Source organism: Odontomachus brunneus, unplaced genomic scaffold, assembly GCF_010583005.1.
Source record: "Odontomachus brunneus isolate Ranch 3 - 2012 unplaced genomic scaffold, Obru_v1 Obru_scaffold_005, whole genome shotgun sequence".
In the NCBI taxonomy this organism is placed as follows: domain Eukaryota; kingdom Metazoa; phylum Arthropoda; class Insecta; order Hymenoptera; family Formicidae; genus Odontomachus; species Odontomachus brunneus.
The window spans coordinates 4099209-4119312 of record NW_022639455.1 but is presented as its reverse complement, the minus strand read 5'-3'; the positions used below and the strand labels follow the sequence as shown (position 1 = coordinate 4119312).

General features: G+C 36.3%; 5 protein-coding genes across 10 annotated transcripts; 3 read left to right on the top strand and 2 right to left on the bottom strand.

The window, feature by feature from the left end:
* The first annotated feature begins 47 nt into the window (after nt 1-47).
* On the top strand, nt 48-3679 carry LOC116849154 (nucleolar complex protein 2 homolog). Its single transcript, XM_032826045.1, has 12 exons — nt 48-238; nt 357-509; nt 592-818; nt 918-1036; nt 1122-1231; nt 1309-1463; nt 1537-1761; nt 1833-2021; nt 2096-2215; nt 2297-2428; nt 2506-2721; nt 2803-3679. The coding sequence occupies exons 2-12, from the start codon at nt 365-367 to the stop codon at nt 3325-3327; spliced, it is 2163 nt and encodes a 720-aa protein (XP_032681936.1). The 5' UTR covers nt 48-238; nt 357-364; the 3' UTR covers nt 3328-3679.
* A 200-nt stretch (nt 3680-3879) lies between these two features.
* LOC116849173 (ribonuclease P/MRP protein subunit POP5) lies at nt 3880-7174 on the bottom strand. Of its 3 annotated transcripts, none has more exons than XM_032826105.1 (5): nt 7036-7174; nt 4643-4750; nt 4424-4569; nt 4110-4279; nt 3880-4009 (listed from the first exon to the last, which is right to left on the bottom strand). In XM_032826105.1, exons 2-5 carry the CDS (start codon nt 4660-4662, stop codon nt 3893-3895), a joined length of 453 nt encoding a protein of 150 aa, XP_032681996.1. In that variant the 5' UTR covers nt 4663-4750; nt 7036-7174; the 3' UTR covers nt 3880-3892. The 3 variants fall into 3 exon arrangements, with proteins under 3 accessions (XP_032681996.1, XP_032681988.1, XP_032681979.1); XM_032826097.1 differs by lacking the exon at nt 7036-7174 and adding an exon at nt 4892-5062; XM_032826088.1 differs by lacking the exon at nt 7036-7174 and having other exon boundaries at nt 4643-5060.
* Nucleotides 5580-12107, top strand: LOC116849161 (FGGY carbohydrate kinase domain-containing protein). Of its 4 annotated transcripts, none has more exons than XM_032826066.1 (13): nt 5580-5621; nt 6062-6235; nt 6339-6467; nt 7410-7675; nt 7757-7868; nt 7948-8185; nt 8257-8384; nt 8625-8807; nt 8914-9121; nt 9192-9342; nt 9434-9508; nt 9970-10244; nt 10459-12107. In XM_032826066.1, exons 4-13 carry the CDS (start codon nt 7499-7501, stop codon nt 10541-10543), a joined length of 1632 nt encoding a protein of 543 aa, XP_032681957.1. In that variant the 5' UTR covers nt 5580-5621; nt 6062-6235; nt 6339-6467; nt 7410-7498; the 3' UTR covers nt 10544-12107. The 4 variants fall into 4 exon arrangements, 2 of the variants coding, with proteins under 2 accessions (XP_032681957.1, XP_032681948.1); XR_004379092.1 differs by lacking the exon at nt 5580-5621 and having other exon boundaries at nt 5651-6235; nt 10459-10633; nt 10720-12107; XR_004379091.1 differs by lacking the exon at nt 5580-5621 and having other exon boundaries at nt 5651-6235; nt 10459-10888; nt 11149-12107.
* Nucleotides 12108-14435: 2328 nt separating this feature from the next.
* LOC116848596 lies at nt 14436-14861 on the top strand. Its single transcript, XM_032824862.1, has one exon. The coding sequence runs from the start codon at nt 14436-14438 to the stop codon at nt 14859-14861; it is 426 nt and encodes a 141-aa protein (XP_032680753.1).
* Nucleotides 14862-15150: 289 nt separating this feature from the next.
* LOC116850034 (heparan sulfate glucosamine 3-O-sulfotransferase 6) lies at nt 15151-20003 on the bottom strand. Its single transcript, XM_032827822.1, has 4 exons — nt 19225-20003; nt 17911-18496; nt 16672-17162; nt 15151-16283 (listed from the first exon to the last, which is right to left on the bottom strand). The coding sequence occupies exons 2-4, from the start codon at nt 18384-18386 to the stop codon at nt 16159-16161; spliced, it is 1092 nt and encodes a 363-aa protein (XP_032683713.1). The 5' UTR covers nt 18387-18496; nt 19225-20003; the 3' UTR covers nt 15151-16158.
* Between the last annotated feature and the right edge of the window lie 101 nt (nt 20004-20104).

The following is a 20104-nucleotide window of genomic DNA, read 5'->3' as shown; positions in this document are numbered from 1 at the left end:
TAGGCTGCGTTCCGAAATTCACTGCCAGTATTGAAAATCTATAGTATACGTAACATAAACTATAGATTTTCAGTACCGGCAGTGAATTTCGGAATGCAGCTATAGATTAATGTAATTTGACACGTGGGAAAAAAGTGGAAATTTCGCACGTGGAAATCGAGCGATTTAAAAACTTTTATATTTAAAATTATCTCCATAGCGCGCTTGCATTAGTAATTTTATAAAATAAATATTTCAAGTAAGAAAGAAGAATAGAATTCTATAAATTACAAATTAAAATGTTTATAGATTAAGCAAGAGATTATACACGCTTTTGTTGTATGAACATATTTAACTTTTTTGTTTTACATGGTTAGTTTTGACAATGAAGAGGCAAAAGATACATAAGAAGAATCATAAAATGATTACTATGAAAAAGGACTTGAATAAGATAACTACAAAAGAATTCTTTGAACACGTCATTGAAAATGATATGGACAGTGACAATAATGAGCAAAATGAAGAGAAAGGTAAAATGATATATAATATCTTAATTCTTTTATATTACGAATTGTGTATTCATTACTATTTCTTTGTTACCTCTTTATGCAGATGATAAAAGCTTTGAACAGGAAGATAGTGATAGTGGTGAAAGTAATCTAGATCCAGCTGAGCATAAAATTTCATTAATGAAATTAAAAGACACAGATCCAGAATTTTATAAATACTTAAAAGAAAACGACAAGAATCTTTTGGAGTTTAAAGTATCTGATGATGAAGATGACGATGATTCAATAAATAACTTAGATAACAAACATGTTCCTGATGAAAATTTAGAGGTATGTGTTTACTTTTGTAGACATTTAAGTATTTCTTAAACACTTAAGTATTTGCAAATACTTAAAGTATTTTTTAAATACATCTTTATATATTAATAGGTTGCTAGCGATGACAGTGATTTTGAACCAGAGGAAACTGACATCACTGAAGATGGTTCTAAAAAAAAAATTACATTACAATTGCTGAAAATTTGGCAGGAAAAAATACATACAGACAAGTAAGATATTTTTATCATGATCATATTTATTTTTTTTATGAAATATTCAATAAAGTGTTAAGTATATAGTGTCCTTAATTTGTAGATCATTAACTACTATCAAATGCGTCGTGGATGCTTTTCATGCAGCTATGGAAACTGTTGCTGAGTCAGCTGATACAACCACATTGCAGTATAAAGTAGAAGGAAGTGCAGGTCAGTTTTAGCTTCCATTTAGCCATTGATTAGTTTGTAGATAATTATATTTTAATCTTATTAATATACATTTTCAGTATTTAATGGTGTAGTACAATTATGTATAATGCACTTACCTGATGCTTTTAAGTGCTTCTTGAAGCTTGACTCAACATCTAAAGAAGTGCATAAATGTAAGAGATTTCCAAAAGTACGTGGTATCTTAAAATCATACTTGGTGGATTTAATTAAGGTATGTAAATTTTTTATTTAGCTTTATTATTATAGCTTAAATATAATAAATGTTATATATATTTTATTTGTAGATAATACAAAGTGTAACGTCAGCCAATATCATCACAGTGCTTCTAAAGCATCTTTATCAAATGTTACTTTATACTCAGTCATTTTCATCCCTAACAAAACCATTACTAAGAATCTTGTTAAAACTATGGTCAACTGGAGAAGAAAATGTTCGCGTCGTAGCTTTCATAAATATATTTCGTATCGCAACAAATCATGCAGGATCTGTACTGGAAATGCTATTAAAGGTGAGATCAACATGCTATAGTCAAAAGAATATTCATTTACAGTCGTATCATATTGGACTCATTATTTGTAGACTATGTATGTGAAATATGTGGAGAATGCAAAATTTGTTTCACCTAACACACTACCTGAGATAAATTTCATGAGGCATTCTTTGGCTGAGATTTATTTGCTTGATGATAATCTTTCCTACAGTCACGCCTTCCTTTATATCAGGCAATTAGCCATTCATTTAAGAAATGCTACAACACTAAAAAAGAAGGTAATCAATCATAATTATTGAAGTCATGAAAGTCATTCATTGTTAATGTTTTCAATACATAATCTTTCTTTTAGGAAAATTTTCAAGCTGTATATAATTGGCAATATATAAATTCTTTACGCTTTTGGACGGAATTAATAACTAAGTTAAAGAAACAATCGAATCTGCGATCTTTGTTATATCCATTAGTACAGGTATTTATTTATTTCTCACAAGCAAATATGATAAAAATTTAACGGTTGATTATAAGCGCGTTAAAAATTATATATTTCTAGATAATTACGGGAACGATAAAAGTCATCCCCACTGCGCAATATTATCCATTGCGATTCCACTGTGTGCAGATGTTAATCACGATTTCTAAGGAGACTGAAACGTTTATACCAGTTTTACCGTTCCTTCTTGAGGTATCAGTTATTCTTTTTATTTTCATTTATTGTGATACGATGAAAGTATCGTAGATTCATCTTTTTTTTCTGTTTAGATATTGAATTCCTATGATTTTAACAAAAAACACAAGACAGTATCAATGAAACCTGTATCGCTTATGTGTATATTGAGAATGTCAAAATCTCAACTCGCGGAAAACGGTTTTAAAGATAGTGTCATCGAAACCGTCTATCAACTCATACTGGAAAATGCAGCTAATGAAAGCCACACAATATATTTTCCAGATGTATATATTCCTAGTGTAATACAGGTATGTAAAAGAAAATCATATTTTAAGAGAATATATATTTTTTTAAATGTCAAAAATTAACAAATTAAACCGCATCTCTAGTTAAAAGCATTCCTAAAGAAGTGTCGCGTGGCGAGTTACTGCCGAAAAATCAAACAGCTCTTAGACAAAATTGAAGAAAATAGGAAATACATTGAAACCGAGCGTATGAAGATATCTATTGATTTAAGAAATACGGAAGAGATCACAAATTGGGAGAACATGATAAAGACGGGTGGCACCGCGATAGCCAAGTTTTACGCTTCGTGGATCAAACTTCATGAATCACAAAAACTGAAACTGCTTACGAAAACCGAGGAAGTATCGGAATACAAACTGCCTGTTCTGAAGAAATCGAAGAAACGAGAACACGATGAACAGTTTGAGGAAGACAGTGAAGAAGAAAGCGAATTTGAATTTCAGATAAAAGAATCGAACAGTGATGCCAAAAAAGAGCCAGTAACAAGTAAGCCGAGCAAATCAAACAAAAGAAAAATAAAAAAACACAAAAAGGATATTGAAGATGAAGATTTGCCGAGAGAAAATACGGACATTATTCAAGATATAAATAGTGACGATTGGAACTAAAAATACATGTAAAAAAATAAACATATGTATTTATGTTTATTTTAAATAATATAAATCAGTGAAGCTTTAAATAAACTTTTACTCTTTAATAGCATAATTAGAAAACGATTATAACATTATTCTAAACTTTAATTTTGAATTTAAAATTTTTTCTGTACAGGTATTATAGCTTTTACTATCTTATATATTAGACTATGTCTAGTGGAAAATGGTAGTTTGAATACAATCTTTTTAGATCTTTAGGATAATTATCCTTAGCATTTTTATTAAACCATTTATAAGAATGGTTTAATAAGTCTGTTTAGTGATATAATAGGTTTGATTCTCTAGTGTAACATGCTTTTATAGTGTTTCAGCATGTTTTATTTTTTACATGATAAATAAAAAAAAATATTTAAATAAAAATATATTTATATAAAAAGTAAAACTCTGATTTATTCTTAATATGCATATAATTAAATACAACTATTTATAAAAATAAAAATAGGAGAGAGCAGTATTTAATATATATTACATTATATATTATATATACTTAAAATATATTACATGGTATAAATTATAATATTTATGTAAAATCTTTCATAGCAGGTGTCAGAGTCATTAAAGCCTCCTCCATTTCTTTTCTTTCAGTATCTGTTCGTAAACTTGCCCATATTTGTTCCAGTTTCTTTTCTTGATGTTTCTAGATCAAAACGTAAATATCACATACTTGACATTTAAATGTTTAATATGAGAAAGCAATCTTTCTAATATAAAATAAATAAAAAATATTATATACATACTCTGATAAAGAGAAAGCAATGTTTTATAGTTGCCCCAACATACAGGATATTTATTTTAACATGTCGTCCACCTACATCATTCATTAATGGAATAGCACGCAATAAAAATTTGTGAGGGCCATGTCTAGCTTTTACCAGTGCAATTTTAGTATGTGTGTTACAATATTTTGCTATAATAAAATAAATTTAAGTTATAACAAAAACATTAAGATTATATAAATTAAAAACAGTAACGGAATCACATACACATTGTGTTAATATAGGCACAAGAGTTACATTAGAAGCATTGTTATTATTGCAAAACATTAAATTACCATTAAAACCAGCCTTTATTGCAGCTACTCCAAAATCACCGTACAATTTTTGTACTTCCTGTTGAATAGCATCATGCAGAACTGTAGTTTTCAATATTAACGGTTTATCACTTCTGTTATGTGGTGTTATTTCAAGAACCATATACCTGAATGAACATACACGTGTACATAATGCAATATATAACATTAAACATCATTAAAAATTATGTCTCGAATTACCTGTTCTTGAAGCGGACCATATCTTAAGAATGCATTCAATTTGATATAAACACTTTGAAACGTTTAGAATTTCTTTCAGTTTATCCTATTTTTTTTCTTTTTAACCTCCTAAAAATATATTATTATATTTTTATAACGCTCTATTGAATCGTACTCTCTTCTCTATATTTTATTTGGCTTTTTCAAATAGCCTTTTCTGCCAGGTACCAAGGTACAAGTTCCAAAAAAAAATATCAGGTCCGAACTTACTCGGACACGTTTAAATGTAACAGCGGTTATGCCAGAACTCTGAATGACTCTTTATCCACAACCTTAGACTTGTTCTTTGTAGCTGCACTGCTGAACTGCAATATATTGAAGTGAGACAAGTATACGTTTTCTCACTCTAACTTATTGTACTAGTTCAGGGTACCTACTATAGCTTCTTCGGAATCAATTCCGATCGGAAACATTCAGTTATTTCCTAGATTTCTATTGTCTTTTCTGAAAACGGAATTATTTCGATCGGAATTGATTCCGAAGAAATCCATAATAGGTACCCAGCAGTGCAGCTGGGTACAAAGAATAGGACCCTTAGGGGTGCGTTCAGATTCCCTACCTAGGTGCACTCTGTTACTAGAAACACTATAGTATATGTCACATATACTATAGCACTTCTTGTATTAGAATGTACCCGGGTAAGGAATCTGAACGCAGCCTAGGATGGAGTCCCATGAACATTTTCGCGTACGTGTAACCGCGTAACCAATCACATCTTTTTATTCTTTTAGAAGTTCCAACAGAAATACTAAACGTCGCAATTTATTGGTTACGCGTTTACGCGGTATGCGAAAATACATGCCATGGGACTTCAGCCTCAATAAGCCAATTAGAGGATTTGTTTTTCGAGATGAGTTCTCCTGATTGGACCATTAATTGTGTTCCGATTTCGACATACGACGTATTGTAGAACTGGCCTTAGGCCCGTGCTTTATGTTACGTGAGTTATCTTCTAATATATAAATAAATACAATAAATTGAACAATTTATTTTTAAACAAAAACGTTTTATTTGTAGATAATACGATTGAATAGCTTAGATACACTTTTATTAATCTTCATATACATAATAAACTGCAATACGTATTGTTAAAAAAGAAGACGCGAAAACCGATTAATTGTTTTTCTAAAGACATTAAATATAGGACGAAAAATTATTTAATTATGTTATTTTTCATCATACGTATTAGCGTTGCTGTATCCTGACTGTAAATGCCAATTAATTATTAATAATCAAATACTAAACAAAGTTGTGATAAAACTATAAAAAATTAATTATTTATTTTCTCTCTCAATGTGTTTGTAGGATATAATTAATTTCTTGACTGTCAATTTTCTTCAGCATTATCCATTTCTAACTTGTACTAATCACATGCGTCAGATCAATCAGGTGAGGTTGGATCGCGTCAGTATCAAGCAGTATCAAGCGTACGGCTTGGTACAGCGCACGTGTAAAAGCTATAATGATGGAACTGGTTTTATGTCATTGCTACGTGGCGTACTTTTTATGTCAACTGTGCAATCAACGTTGTATATTTCCCGTCACAGTTACACGGTATGTATTTTATAAATAAAAACGTTATGAATAAATGATTTTATATAAGTAAACATTATAAATGATTTTATATAAGTAAACATTACCCTATTTAAAATTTTAGATGTCTCAAGGTGAACATGTGACGACATTGTGCTAGATAATGTCTAATATAAATGCATAGTAAAATTGTGTTAACTACATAGTGGAGATGGATAACTACTCAGTAGAATTACAAGATGGAATTTAAAATGTAAGATACTTTGTACGAATTTTTCTATACACATCTCTATATTATATATGAAATATTATAAACAAAATAGTAGTTTTATCTAATAAGAGAAGCATAGTATTTCAAATAAATGTTATTTTGTAAAATAATAAAATTCCAGTCTGCCATATGTTGCCATATGTTGTATACATGGATATAACATTTCATTTTTAAGATTGTGCTGTTAATAATTTGTAGAAAATTACTGATTAATTATACATTAAGATGACCAGATTTCTCAGCCTCAATCTAGGACACTTCATAAACATATGAAGTGCAGCGGATAAAAGATAATTGAGAATTAAATATATATATATATATATATATATATATATATATATATATATATATATATATATATACACATCTAAATCAGTACTTTATTTATAAACATATGAAAAATATTTTAACAACAATAAAGACCTGCTATACACAGTACAAATAAAAATTACTGCTAAGATAAAACTTTTATTATTCTTATTTAAGATTAAAGAGAAGAAACAAAGCTACTGCATTTACCAGAATTGTGAATTTTTTTGAAAACATTTACCTGTCACTTTGTCAGAGGCATTTTAGAAACCTTTTAGATTGCGATAAATCAGGATAGTTTGATCAAATCTGGGATAAATCAGCATTCCAGATAACATTCGAAAAAATCCAGGATAATAAGTAAAAACTGTCCTGGAAAAAACATCTGGTCACCTTAATTACATGTTACTTGTGTTCACCGACCTGAGATCTGTACGCGTATTGCTGGATTAAATGAGGTTTAACTGATAATGCGCTACACTGTTTAGAGTCTTTATTCACACCATATCTCCTTCGCAATTAGTGTTATCTCAGGGTCATGTCATCTTGGAATATAAAGTCAATGATCAACATGCACTATGGTCGGCTGATAATCATGATTCATTCCTCATTTAGAGCTCCTGCCTAAGCTCTATGTGGAAGGCTCAGTTGATTCTATTTGGTGAAAAGTAGCAGATGTCAGTTTTAACACAATTGCAACAATCATGGACTTTTTCGTGGGTGTAGACGTGGGAACAGGAAGCGTCCGAGCGGCTTTAGTCACCTCAAATGGAAAAATAAAGAAAGTGGCTACGTGTCCCCTTGAAATATTCAATCCTGCTCCTAACTTCTATGAGCAATCTTCTGATAACATTTGGAGCGCAGTGTGCCACGTTGTCAAGGTAGGATATCTATTAAAATTTGAAAGGAAAGAAAGAGACCAAGTTAGAATTTTTATTTTATCTTTATACTTCCACTTTCAGTCGGTAGTCGCTGATATTTCCGCGGAAGATATTAAAGGCATTGGTTTCGACGCTACTTGCTCATTAGTGGCTGTAGACAAAACAGGCTCACCTGTGACAGTCAGTCTTACAGGTAAAACCGGCAAACTGACGAATATTTCGTGCTCCACTCTTATATCTGTAACACATAAATGAACGCGCCGATTGTTCAGGTCAAGAGAAATCGAATGTCATATTGTGGATGGATCATAGAGCGCACGAGGAAGCTGAGTTTATCAATGCTACAAATCACGATATACTACAATATGTAGGCGGCAAAGTTTCTCTCGAGATGCAAGCGCCGAAGATGCTATGGCTCAAGAAGAATTTACCCGCTTCCTGGAACTCAGCGGCATTGCTATTTGACCTACCAGATTTCTTAACGTGGAAAGCCACTGAGTCCGAGGCGCGGTACGTTGTCGATTCGTAGATTCTTCAATAGAGAGAATCGGTATCTCTTTATTCCTTATCTTTCATTTTAGATCTTTGTGTTCTTTAGTGTGTAAGTGGAACTACGGCAGTAATCCCAATGGTAAACAAGGATGGGACGAAGATTTCTTCGAGCAAATTAATCTACGTGATCTTAAGAAAGACAATTGGAGAAAAATAGGTAAAAACAGATAACACGGACGTGAATTGTGCGCAAATAAGTCACGCGAGAACACAGATATTAATTCTTACAGTCTGGACGAGTTTCGAGTGAATTTTAGTCTTTAATCTTGAACTTTTTTATATATGTTAAAGAATAGATTGGTAAAAAGTACGATACCCCCGCCGCGCCACTATAGTAGCTTCCCGGATTGTAAGAATTAAACATATCGATGCTTATCGCAATATTTTTCACGACTAGGTAACGACGTAAGGATGCCAGGCGACGCGATCGAGCCCGGATTGTCGGCAAAAGCTGCAGCCGAATTGGGATTATTGGAAAACACTCCGGTTGGGACATCGCTGATCGACGCGCACGCCGGCGGCCTCGGCATGATCGGGTGCTACGCAGCGGATATATCTCCAAATTTCTCCAACCGACTAGGTACAACGAAATACCGTCAGTAATTGCATGTGGGACGATGAATGGTGATTGCTTGACGGAGAAAACAATTTAACATATCTGTGTCCATATCATTCTTAACTTGTAGCTTTGATCTGCGGTACTTCGACGTGTCATATGATAGTGAACGAGAATGAGATATATGTGAACGGCGTCTGGGGCCCGTATTACAGCGCAATGGTGCCCGGTCTGTGGCTCAACGAGGGCGGTCAGAGTGCTACCGGGAAGCTGCTCGATCATGTCATCGACACTCACCCGGCGACGCCGGGAATCCTGAACAGTTTGGCCGGCAACAAGTGAGTTCGCCATGACAAAGTCGATGCGTTAATAGGACAACGACAGTTTCCACGTTGCCTTTCATTTCAGACACATCCAACAACACCTGTCGGAACTGTTGCACGTGATGGCCGAGCAAAAGAATCTGCAGAACGTGTCGTATCTGACGAAGGACATACACGTATGGCCGGATTTCCACGGTAATCGCTCGCCTCTTGCTGATCCAACTCTGAAAGGAATGGTATTGACATACATATTGGATTTTTCCTTAGATATGAAGCTTCGCCGTGCGTCGCGAAACAGACACGATTTCTATGAACCATGTATTTCAGGTAGCCGGATTATCCTTATCAGTGGATCAGGAGAACTTGGCGTTATTATACTTAGCGACAGTGCAAGCATTAACGGTACGTTGTAAGTTAAATATGATATTTTATATATGTATAACATTGAAGCTTCTGGTCTATCGCTACGGAATTCTTAATCAATGACGTCAGATTAATGAGGAAATATATAGTAAAAATCGGCTGTAAAGATCGATTTATATACTTTAGTGAATTAATTGAGTACTGCAGTGTTCTTTATCTCACGAACGAAGAGATTCGTTCAATTAATATTAAAGTTCTTTAGACATTTAATCACAAAAAATATCTTCAAACGAATAAAACTCTACACAGATGTCTGACGTGTTTTTACACGATCATTTATTACTAAGCAACAGTATTCTCTATTTCGCTATCACCAGGGTAGATTTTGACGTTGCATGCGTAAATCTCGACTTTTTGGTAAATTCAATAAACGATAATATTTAAGATACATGATTACTGAGAAAAAAGAAAACGTATTAAAATATCAATCCCCAATATAGTACGGTACAAAGCATATAATAGAAGCCATGACGTCTGCCGGACATAATATCGAGACTATATTAGTTTGCGGTGGGCTGAGTCAGAATCCACTATTCATCCAAATACAAGCCGACGTGTTGGCATTGCCTGTACTTTGTCCCTTGGAACGGGAATCGGTCTTAATCGGCTCCGCGATTCTCGGAGCGTGTGCCACGAAACAGTGTTCTATGCATGAGACTATCAAAAGAATGGCAGGGTCGGCGAATATAGTGAAACCGACAAACGACTGTTACAAGTGAGTATACGATTAATAAACATAAAGCACAGAGGAGATTCTGAAAAAGTATCAGTATAGAAAACTTCTTTCGTATTTCTTATTCAATATGGAAATCGTACACTTAGATATTTGGTAACGAAAAGCCAATCTCCCAAAGTCATTAAACAAGACTTGAGTCTTTTTTATACGCATTTATATATATCCATTATATATTTATCTGTAATTATTTTAGGTATCATCTTCGAAAATATCACGTGTTCAAGAAAATGGTTCAGGATCAACAGGATTATAGAAGATTAATGAGCGCAGAAAAGTAGTCTACTCTTATTTTTTATATTATTTTAATGTAAACGGGTTGAGAACAGTGAAAGCTATCCAGAAGCTTCATCAAATCCGGAAGTTTACACGTAAAAAACGTTTCGTGAACTCGATAAACTTCCAAGAAGAATCTCCGATGCTTCGATTAAAACACAGATATTACATTTTATTTTAGTAACGCGATATATTAGGCGATACGGTTTGTGAAGATACACGTGAAACAAAGAAAACCTGCCGGGAAATATCGATATTTCTCATGAATTACTATTTCCATCATAGTCGTAACCACAGACTTCTATATGATACTTGCATTGCTATCAGGCACACTCAGACATGATGCACAGGTAAGTCCTGTCGCCATTTTTCGGAAAGGCAAAATGAGAGAGTGTAAAAGAAACGGATTCAAGACTTAAAAAGAGAGAAAAAGAATGAAGAGAAAGACTGAAAAAAGGAGAAAACACATAAAACAAAGGAAAAAGCTCATAACGAGTTTTGGCTTTCAAATTAATCAATTGGAATGGAACAATCGATATTTGTACTTCCCCAAAATATGATTATCATTCCCACTATATTTCCACCTCACATTAATTTCTCGTATTTACAGATGTTAGCAGTCTAGGTATCATATAGCTGTGTTGTAACACACACACAGTGGCGAATGTTCTTCTTCGTAGTCAATCAACCTTAAGATCTGGAAAAAGATACTGCTTTTATTAGTATATATTTTTTTATAGTCGTTTTAATCTGTAACTACATTGTTGTGTGTAAAAATAGAAAGATATACATATGGAAATTTTGCTACCAACGATATTCTGTTATAACGACCAATAGAGAGAAACTATAATTTTATTGTACTGATTTTATATTATACAAAAATCTTTTTATTTACAAATTAGATTTTTTGTTAATATTGATATAAGCATTATTTGCGCTATGGAACAATCTAGTATCATTTCCAGCCTATTATTTTTTTTAATAATATGAGAGTGAAGCAATGAACTAAAAGATTTCTCCTGTTTGATAAGAGTATAAACGTCAATAAAATAGAACGTTACTGCAAAGATACTGACAAATCGGATTATTATTCAACTACTTACCAAGAATGATCTACTTACATGTTTAAAAACTGTAGTCCTGCATAAGAATCATTCTTTCCATATAAATAACCAAAGAAAAAAATCACAAGGTTATTACGACAAATAATGTCTAATAAGACGTGTTGCTTAATCAAGAATTAGTATATACACATATTCTGGTACGTGTCAAATGATTTGTTTACTTGAAACAACGTACGAAATACTTATATTTATATTGACAGCCCTGTGGTACAATTTGAGCAAAAGCACTGTGCTTCACTATTACATCGCATCATCCTTCATGATGTGAATTATATCACTAAGTGTGTTATCTACTTTCATTCTTATACACTAAATAAATCAGTTCTCCGATTTTATCGTCGGATAAATATGCTAATTATAACTCTCCCTTACACATACAAAACGTATTTTGCATTGTAGTTCCACGAATCTGCGAGAAAACTCACTAAATCACTTTTTTCTCTTATACCTATTGATTCCTTAATTCTCAAATTCACTTTGTCCATTCGCGAATCTTATCGATCCTGTAAATGTTACACAGATTGTATTGTGAAATGTAGAAATATGTGGCGAAAATTATTAAGCGCGAAATACCAACCAACAAGTGGAGATATTTTTGTCAGAGTTGTTTGCAAAACTCATCAGAGAACATATTTTTGCGATTCAATCCTACATTTTACATTACAGCCTGCATAATTCATCTTTTGTTTTAGCTTTTATTCTTAATTATATCGGTGCCTTTCTATTATGTTATTTCGCAATTATTAGCATATTTTGGCTAATAATATTGACTAGACGTTAGTGCTTAGGAACTAGTGAATTTTGGTATTGTTCTTTCACTCATGTTCCTCCGCCGTAACTATATACATTATATTAAAGATTATTATATTAGTAGATTGTTATCTACTATTGTTATCAAGGAGTGAATCGGGCATTAGAATTAAATCTTCAAGAGAAATAACACACAATTTACAGTCACAAAGGTAATTTAAAAAGGCTGTCATCACAAATATCATACGCGCGTTTTGCTCTTCTAAATTATGAAAAAAGGGTTCTAATAAAAAATTCACAAAATCGTCTCTAAAATATTTAACGCTTAATGTAAAACCTTATGCATAATCTTATACGAAATATAATCTTAAACTAGCTCCGGTTTAACCGTCGCTACGTAAAAACATAAAAACGTGTTCGAACTTGTTCGGACGTAATTTGTGACTTTTTGAATCTACTTTTGGCGAAGAGAAATTAATTTTTTATAGAAGAGTTATCATAAATCCCATAATCAAAAATATCCTCAGAGAGGGCTAAAAGTTTAGTGGAGGATTCCTCATCAGAATTAGAAGAAAAAAAAGATAATCTTAAACTGAATAGTGAAATATTGCACGTCGTAACTTATAACAAGTTATCGTATACAATCCAGCGCAGTGTGACGTACCCAGCTGCGACTTAATAAAGTATATAAATTAGGATACTGCAAAGACCTTATTTATAGAGCTATAGAGAAAGTTTTTTGAAAATATATGATGTAAAATATATAAAAAATATAAAATATATGTTTATAAAGTTATATATATGTAAGAAACATATATTTTATATTTTATATGTACTTTTCAAAAATTTCCCTGTAGAATAATACACAGAAAAAACAGTTCTGTTGGTGCAACCGAATTTGGTTGCTCAAGGATCAGACGAAAACTCGGCTGTAGGAAGAGAAAAATTCCTTTATGAGGCTTCTGTATAGTCAATTGTTCTCAGTTGCTTCAACTAAGTTCTAATATCGCTGAATGTTCAGACGAATATTTTCGGTTGCGACAACAGAAACATTAGTTTTTAAAACAGAGATATCGCTTCTGATCAGCTAATTTTCAGTTGGTTCCTATTCGCTTGCACCAATCGAGATTTTTTTTGCGTGTAGGGTCCATGCAGTACCCCATATACTTTATATACTTCTTTAAGCCACAACTGGATATCTTATCACACTGGTCCAGCGATCAAAGGAGACTGATTTCCTATCGAGTTTACTGTCAACATCATTTGTCAACGAATAACATTACTTTTTCAGCCGAATTTAATGTATCCCAACCTAATGCGTAAACTGTTAAAAGTTTATCGACCCGCCGTTTATGTACCACCCGTTAATGGCATATGGACCGATGTGCTCGGACGTTCTCTAGCCATATATAACAAGATGAAGACCATATACCGTTTGCACATTCTGATTTGTATTGTCAGTAACCGTAGTCACGGAAGCGCTATGAAACAAAAGGCGAACATTGAATTCAGCAATTTCAAAATTGGTGAAAGTGGATCCGAGACACTAAAAATCATGCAAGAAATATATGGAAAGGAGGTGCCTGTCCCGCGCGCAGATATTTTGCTGCTACGCGCGGTTCAGAGATAGCCGGAAAAATTTGAAGGATGATGAGAGGATAGAATGCCCGTGAATCTCGATCCGCAACGAGGAGTTCGTTGAAAAAATGCGCAAGCAAATCAAAATTAATCGCTAGCTTGCGGATAATAGCGGAAGACTTTGGCGTCGACAAGGAGACGATGCGCAAAATCGTGACGATTTGGAAAAAAAAGAGCATATGCGAACGTTTGGTGCCGCTCAATCTGTCGGACGATCATCTGTACGACCGCATCTGATATGCCAAGGACATCGTTCGCACTTCCCTCTGAAGAATCCCAAGTTCCTAAACTCGATGAAACATGGTGCTTCCAGTATAACAATGAACTGAAGCGCAAAGACAGTGATGTCGATCTGACACCGAAACCGGCCGATCTATAACCGAAGATGACAAAAATCAAGACACTTCTGACGACTTTTTGCAATAGCAAGGCTATCATCCACTATAAATTCGTGCCAAATGGAGTAAGTTTCAACGACCAGTTTTATCTGACCGTTTTGGGGTGCTTGTGGGAACGAATTATTTGCACCAGGCTGGAATATTACGAGCCAGGCAGCTGGTTCCTGCTGCACAGCAATACGCCGGCTCACAAGAGTATCGACGTGCTCAGCTTTTTGGCGCAAAAACGAATCTGCATGCTCGCGCACCCCCACTCGCCCGACTTGACGTCTTGCGACTATTTCCTATTTCCGAAACTTAAAATATCGCTGAAAGGACGGCAAACTCTGACCGTGTTACTCTGTCTGGAGACGATACCGAAGGAGGACATCCATCAGTTGTTCCAAGAGTTGGTCGAACGTGCCACTCACTGAATCGAAATTGGAGGGTATATGTCGAAGAAATAAAGTGAACTGATTTCAAACGTCATCATCGCCATTATCTTTTTTTTTTACTTTTTTCTCTCGTTTTTTTTTTAATAAAATCAGTCTCATTACTTAATAGCCGGACGGCATATAATAGCTCGCTATTATACGGATTACAACGAATGTGATCTTTTGTTGCTTATACATGTATTTGTCGCGAAACACAACAAGACCATTTTTTTTTTTAATTGAAGCGTCTGTGAAAGACTGCACAGGTAAAGAAAAATTATTTTTCTTTCTTTCCTCGCTCGATTCACCCTTCCGACTGTTGTACAACTGCTTACAATAAAGCCCGCGCGGTCACGTTTTGCATGATACTCCGAGTAGGTGTAAAGAGAATCGTTGTTATATTAAACTGGAGCTCTCTTACACACGCAGTGTAAATGTCGAAACGAGTTGAAAGATGTATAACAAGATAAGACCAAACGACGGTTATCTTAACACTTGCATTCGACGCAATTAATTACAATTAATTGTGCTCGCGTTTTCTTGCTCAGCGAAAGTAACGAGTTGTACAGCTCGAGTCTCGAGAGAAAATTGTACGTGATTCTCACCGTTTTTTTCCACGCATATTCACTGTACATATGTATTCATACAATCTTTCTGTTAGAGCGAATAAAAGGTATCTCGGATATGTGATTCTCTCTGATTATCGCAATCGTTATAATAGTTACGGTAATTACAGCAAATAGATATGTCGCGGTTTTTCGTTAAGATCTCGGGACGGGAACCGTGCACTATTGATAACTTTGAGAGACAGCGTATAACCGTTTCTCGCCTTACTTGTACCTCGATGGCACGTAAATCCTTGAGAACCTTACTTATACCTCGCAACCCAACTTTACACGCGAGAACTTAGACGCCTTAAATCTTCGTAAATTACTAGTTTAACGGTAACAAGCGCGAAAAGTAACGAGTAGCTTCTGCCACATTAACGCACCGCAACGTGCGGCATTGACTGAATTAACAGTAAAAATCAGTTGCCCCTCGCGGTGCACCGCGAGAGACGATGAAATTCACCCGATCGCAAACCGAATCGTAACACGACCCGCACAAATGCTATGGACGCTAACGGCGCGTTTCTACATGATCATTAATATGTATGTATGCATTCCTATCCTGACCAGATTACGGATATTCAGGCGTAATAGATACTGCGAGATATTCGATACACGACGAAAATTGACTCCGTTCCGTTTCCCTACTTACGATATGTATTTATTCCAAATGCAATACCGCGCGGGTTTCAGAACCAGCCGAAATCCATACCCGCCAGCTGATAGAAGCGCTGATTGAACGGCCGATAAAAATCGCGCAGACGTTGAACCGCCATGGGATCGATGTAAGGATGACTGCGACCCTTGTTCTTTCCTGAAAAGTAATTGGATAATCCACGATTAATAATACATTGAGGATTATTCGATTTCATTGCACTCGATATTTCACGTGAAAGTAACTCCAAGCTATGCTGCGGGATATCGAAATTTCGCGAGTAGTTTATCTCCGTTTGATTGCGTAAATAAAAGAGAAAATTGGGTTTAAATAGATCGCAAATCGAAGAGAATCATAAGGCCCGTTCGTTTTCGAAGAATTTCTGAGTTAGTGCACGCTAGTGCAATAAGTTAGAGTGAAAGAAAGGGTACTTGTGTACTCACTCTAACTCATGCAGTTTTTCGGAAACAAATAGACTTAATATTTCGACGAGCCGCGTCTTCCTCTAGACAAATCAACTCGAAATCAACCCCAGAAATCGTCTCACCGAGACAATGCGGCATCGCGCGCTCCTCCGACTTGAGCAAGCAAGGGAAGCCTTTGGTGGCGTTGAAGTAGAAGTGTTTTTCGCATATCACCCGCTTCAGGCCCAGGAAGTCCTGCACCCTGGTGATCTCCATCACGGGGTCGGCGATCAGACGTTCGCCCGACACGAACAAGAACTGCGACAACGGGAAGTACTGCAGCCACCTCTCCAGGTGCCGCACGTAAACCCCGATCTTCAACGGCACCCAGGAGATATCGACGATCCGCGAGCCGTTCAGAAAGGCAAGATCCTCGAACCGCGGCATCTTGACGCGCTTGCTCTTCACCTGCGTGTAATCGGATATCGCCCGGGTTACGGGATCTCTCACCACGACGATCAGTTTCATTCCCGAGTTCATGTGCTTTACCCGCTTCGGTACTTCACTCGTCACGAAGTATGACGGCGTCTTCTCCATGGTGATTTGGCCGACCATAGTCGGAGGCATTCTACGCCTGATCGAAACGGGAGAATTAGAACAGAAATTGTTGGACGCACTTATACTCATGTAAGCATATGTGACTCCAAAGATCAGTACATTAGGTCGGTGTAAACGACTTCGCGTATTTGGTAAGTGAAATAGAGAAAGAAATTATTCAATTTTGAAGGATTAAGAATTTTTGCGAATAAAATGAACAATATCGAGTATTTTTTATTTTATTTAAATGAACAATATCGGTATTTTTTATTTTATTTAGATTTATAGAATATTATAGAGTATTATAGATATTATAGAATATTTTTATAGAGAGTATTTATTTTATTTTATTATTTTTTGTTTTATTTCGAGTATTTTTTTAAAGTACAATATTTTTTATTAATAAGGATTCTTTCTATTTTTCTTTTGATATGCAAATATCTTATGAGAGTTTACGGAAAAAATATAACTAATCTTTTGCATCAATCTAATAAATTAAATCATTTCGTAGAACGTAGAACGGATTGAGGTGAGCAAGAAAGTCCTGTACCGTTTTGCGATATTCGCAATAGTTTTTGAGAAATTAATTATTTTGTCTCAACAAAATTCTATGAGATCTTTGAGAACATTCTATATAATTCATTTATACAGAGTGTAAAATTGTATTGCTTTTGTGTATTGCTTTTTCAATTTTCCATATTGGTTCCGATATGTTAACTTAATTTTGTAAAAATTATTGGAATCTAATAGTTTTTTCAATCATAGAAGCGACTCATCGTACACACCTGTACCAACGGAATCCTTTGACATAGTGGTGGTCGAAGAAGTGGACCTCCGAGCCGGCAGCGCGAATAGCAGGATGCAGCCTCAGGAATTCCAAGAGAGCTCTAGTACCGCCTTTCTTCACGCCGATTATCAGAGCGGTTGGCAACTGTCTGCTGGGTATTAGACCCTGTTGCTTCGGGGTCTGATATCTCGACGTGGACACATTGCTCTTGAACGTGTCGCTCGAATTCCGCGGTGACGTCGACTGCGATTTCGTGATTTTCGAAGCCGCTCCGTCGCCTGCGAACACCTGCTCGATTTTCGGCTGATCAAGAGCCTGGTGCAGAACGTTCCCCGCTGACACGGAGATCCGCGTTCTCTGCAGAGATATCCTCTGCGACAGCGTGTGCGAGTAATCAACGAGGAATATCCATGTGTAAATGCCGAACACGCAGACGAGGATTAAGACCTTCCAGGACCCTTTGCACAGTTCCATCGTGATTCTACGAGTCGTCGTACTTCGTCGGCCTCCTGGATGCCATTATATCGCAGCATCCGTCTTCTTCATCGACACTGATACGGCCGCGTCGATATCCTTGACGATGTCTGAAAGACGTCGCAATGTCTCACGTCGTGGAATCGTTACGGACGAGACGGAATCGCGCTCGTGGACGATGTGCGAAAATGCAACTGGTGCATGCGGTGCTCCGGGTGAAAATGCGAATATCGATATAGCGACATTTGTACTTGACGAATTGCAACACCGGTATTGAATCTTCAGATTCTCGTATTTCGATTGCACATCTAGCAAAAAGCAAAGACAAAAGACGTATAAGAGCATTCACATGAATTTTATATATTTTCTTCATTTTTCGCTGAAACATGTCACTTTCTGAACTTGCTATGGAACAGAAGTACATAGCAGATTAAAATACATATGTAATTATATTGTACAAATTGAGATAATGTAATTGAAACTCGAGATTCGCGGGAAATCATCTCACAAACTCGAAAGAAACCGTGTATTTTGATCCCGGCTCTCAACGTCGTGATTTTGTTATTTTCCAGATCGGAACAGAATATTTCGAAATTCGAACAAAAATACGAAATGCACTCTTACGCACTGCCACATTAGAACGACACGTAACAGAGAAATCCTGCGCTTTTCAATTCAATTTCTCGAAGCACCTGCCTGCTCCGAAATCTTCGCAGCCTTCGCCGCGGAGAACTCTCGAAAAAGGATGTCACCCATGAAAGCTGGGAGCCGCATAAGATTCACTTATCCTGCGAAGCCGACAGGACAACACAGATACGGTATTGCGGATCGCACTTACCTCGAAGCAGCGTGCCGCCGGTGTAGTCGGTGACACGTTAACTGTCAACCCGTGCGCATCCGTCATCGGCCAACGTGCGACTGGCGCAGCCGGTGGTAGGTTGCAGATGCGGACGCATGCTCTCGCGCGCGCGGAAAGTGCACATTTAGCACGTTATCAAACGGTAAGGTCAGAGCCGTAGCTGGGCCATAGCGAACACACGGTTTCCCTGGCTGTGTGAACGGTACCTGTCGAACGGCGACAATCACGAATGTCCTCATCATTAATCGCAGCGACTGAGCATTTTGCAAAATTGTTCGCGCGCGAGACACACGCTCCTCTCGATCTTCCGTTCCGGTGACATGACAAAACAACGAAATAATCACGAGATAAAGCTCGTGCGACCACGCTCACCCTCACTCAAGTACCGGCAGTTACTTTCGCACAAGTCACGCCTACGTCCTCCTCAGCGTCGCTCTCTTCGAAAACTAACGGTTCCGCAAATTTTCCTCCTGCTCCTTACTCCGATATCAACGTCGGGATCGCGCTGATCTATTCTGTCTACGGCCTCTCGTTGAGAATAATTCACCGTAGGCGCTGTAATTCTCTAGTTACGGTTCTGGTTTCGGGGCGCTCGTAACAATCGATAACGCTCGGCCGGCCAGGAGAAGGGAGCCATCGCCCTATATAATGCAGCGCGTAGGCGCAAGATATATTCGCCGATGGACAATCAGGCTAATCAGGGCGCGAACGATCTTCACACGTACCAATTCACCCTTCCCGTTATCGCGCCGCATTGTCGTGTCGTCGCGCCTTGAGATAAAGAGGCAGAGAGAGAGAGAGAGAAAGAGTGTGTGAGAGAGAGAGAGAGAGAGAGAGAGAGAGAGAGAGAGAGAGAGAG

Bases quoted from the DNA above. Each gene is read 5' to 3' on its own strand.
- LOC116848596 (XM_032824862.1), top strand. From the start codon at position 14,436: ATGACAAAAATCAAGACACTTCTGACGACTTTTTGCAATAGCAAGGCT.
- LOC116849154 (XM_032826045.1), top strand. From the start codon at position 365: ATGAAGAGGCAAAAGATACATAAGAAGAATCATAAAATGATTACTATG. The intron at 2,022-2,095 runs GTAATCAATCAT...TCTTTCTTTTAG, and splicing joins CTACAACACTAAAAAAGAAG to GAAAATTTTCAAGCTGTATA. The intron at 2,216-2,296 runs GTATTTATTTAT...ATATATTTCTAG, and splicing joins TGTTATATCCATTAGTACAG to ATAATTACGGGAACGATAAA.
- LOC116850034 (XM_032827822.1), bottom strand. From the start codon at position 18,386: ATGGAACTGTGCAAAGGGTCCTGGAAGGTCTTAATCCTCGTCTGCGTG. The intron at 17,163-17,910 runs GTGTGTACGATG...CGTTTCGATCAG, and splicing joins AAAGGATTCCGTTGGTACAG to GCGTAGAATGCCTCCGACTA. The intron at 16,284-16,671 runs GTGAGACGATTT...ATTACTTTTCAG, and splicing joins CGCGATGCCGCATTGTCTCG to GAAAGAACAAGGGTCGCAGT.
- LOC116849161 (XM_032826066.1), top strand. From the start codon at position 7,499: ATGGACTTTTTCGTGGGTGTAGACGTGGGAACAGGAAGCGTCCGAGCG. The intron at 7,676-7,756 runs GTAGGATATCTA...TTCCACTTTCAG, and splicing joins CAGTGTGCCACGTTGTCAAG to TCGGTAGTCGCTGATATTTC. The intron at 7,869-7,947 runs GTAAAACCGGCA...CCGATTGTTCAG, and splicing joins TGTGACAGTCAGTCTTACAG to GTCAAGAGAAATCGAATGTC.
- LOC116849173 (XM_032826105.1), bottom strand. From the start codon at position 4,662: ATGGTCCGCTTCAAGAACAG. The intron at 4,570-4,642 runs GTAATTCGAGAC...ATGTTCATTCAG, and splicing joins ATGGTCCGCTTCAAGAACAG to GTATATGGTTCTTGAAATAA. The intron at 4,010-4,109 runs GTATGTATATAA...GTTTTGATCTAG, and splicing joins ATTGCTTTCTCTTTATCAGA to AAACATCAAGAAAAGAAACT.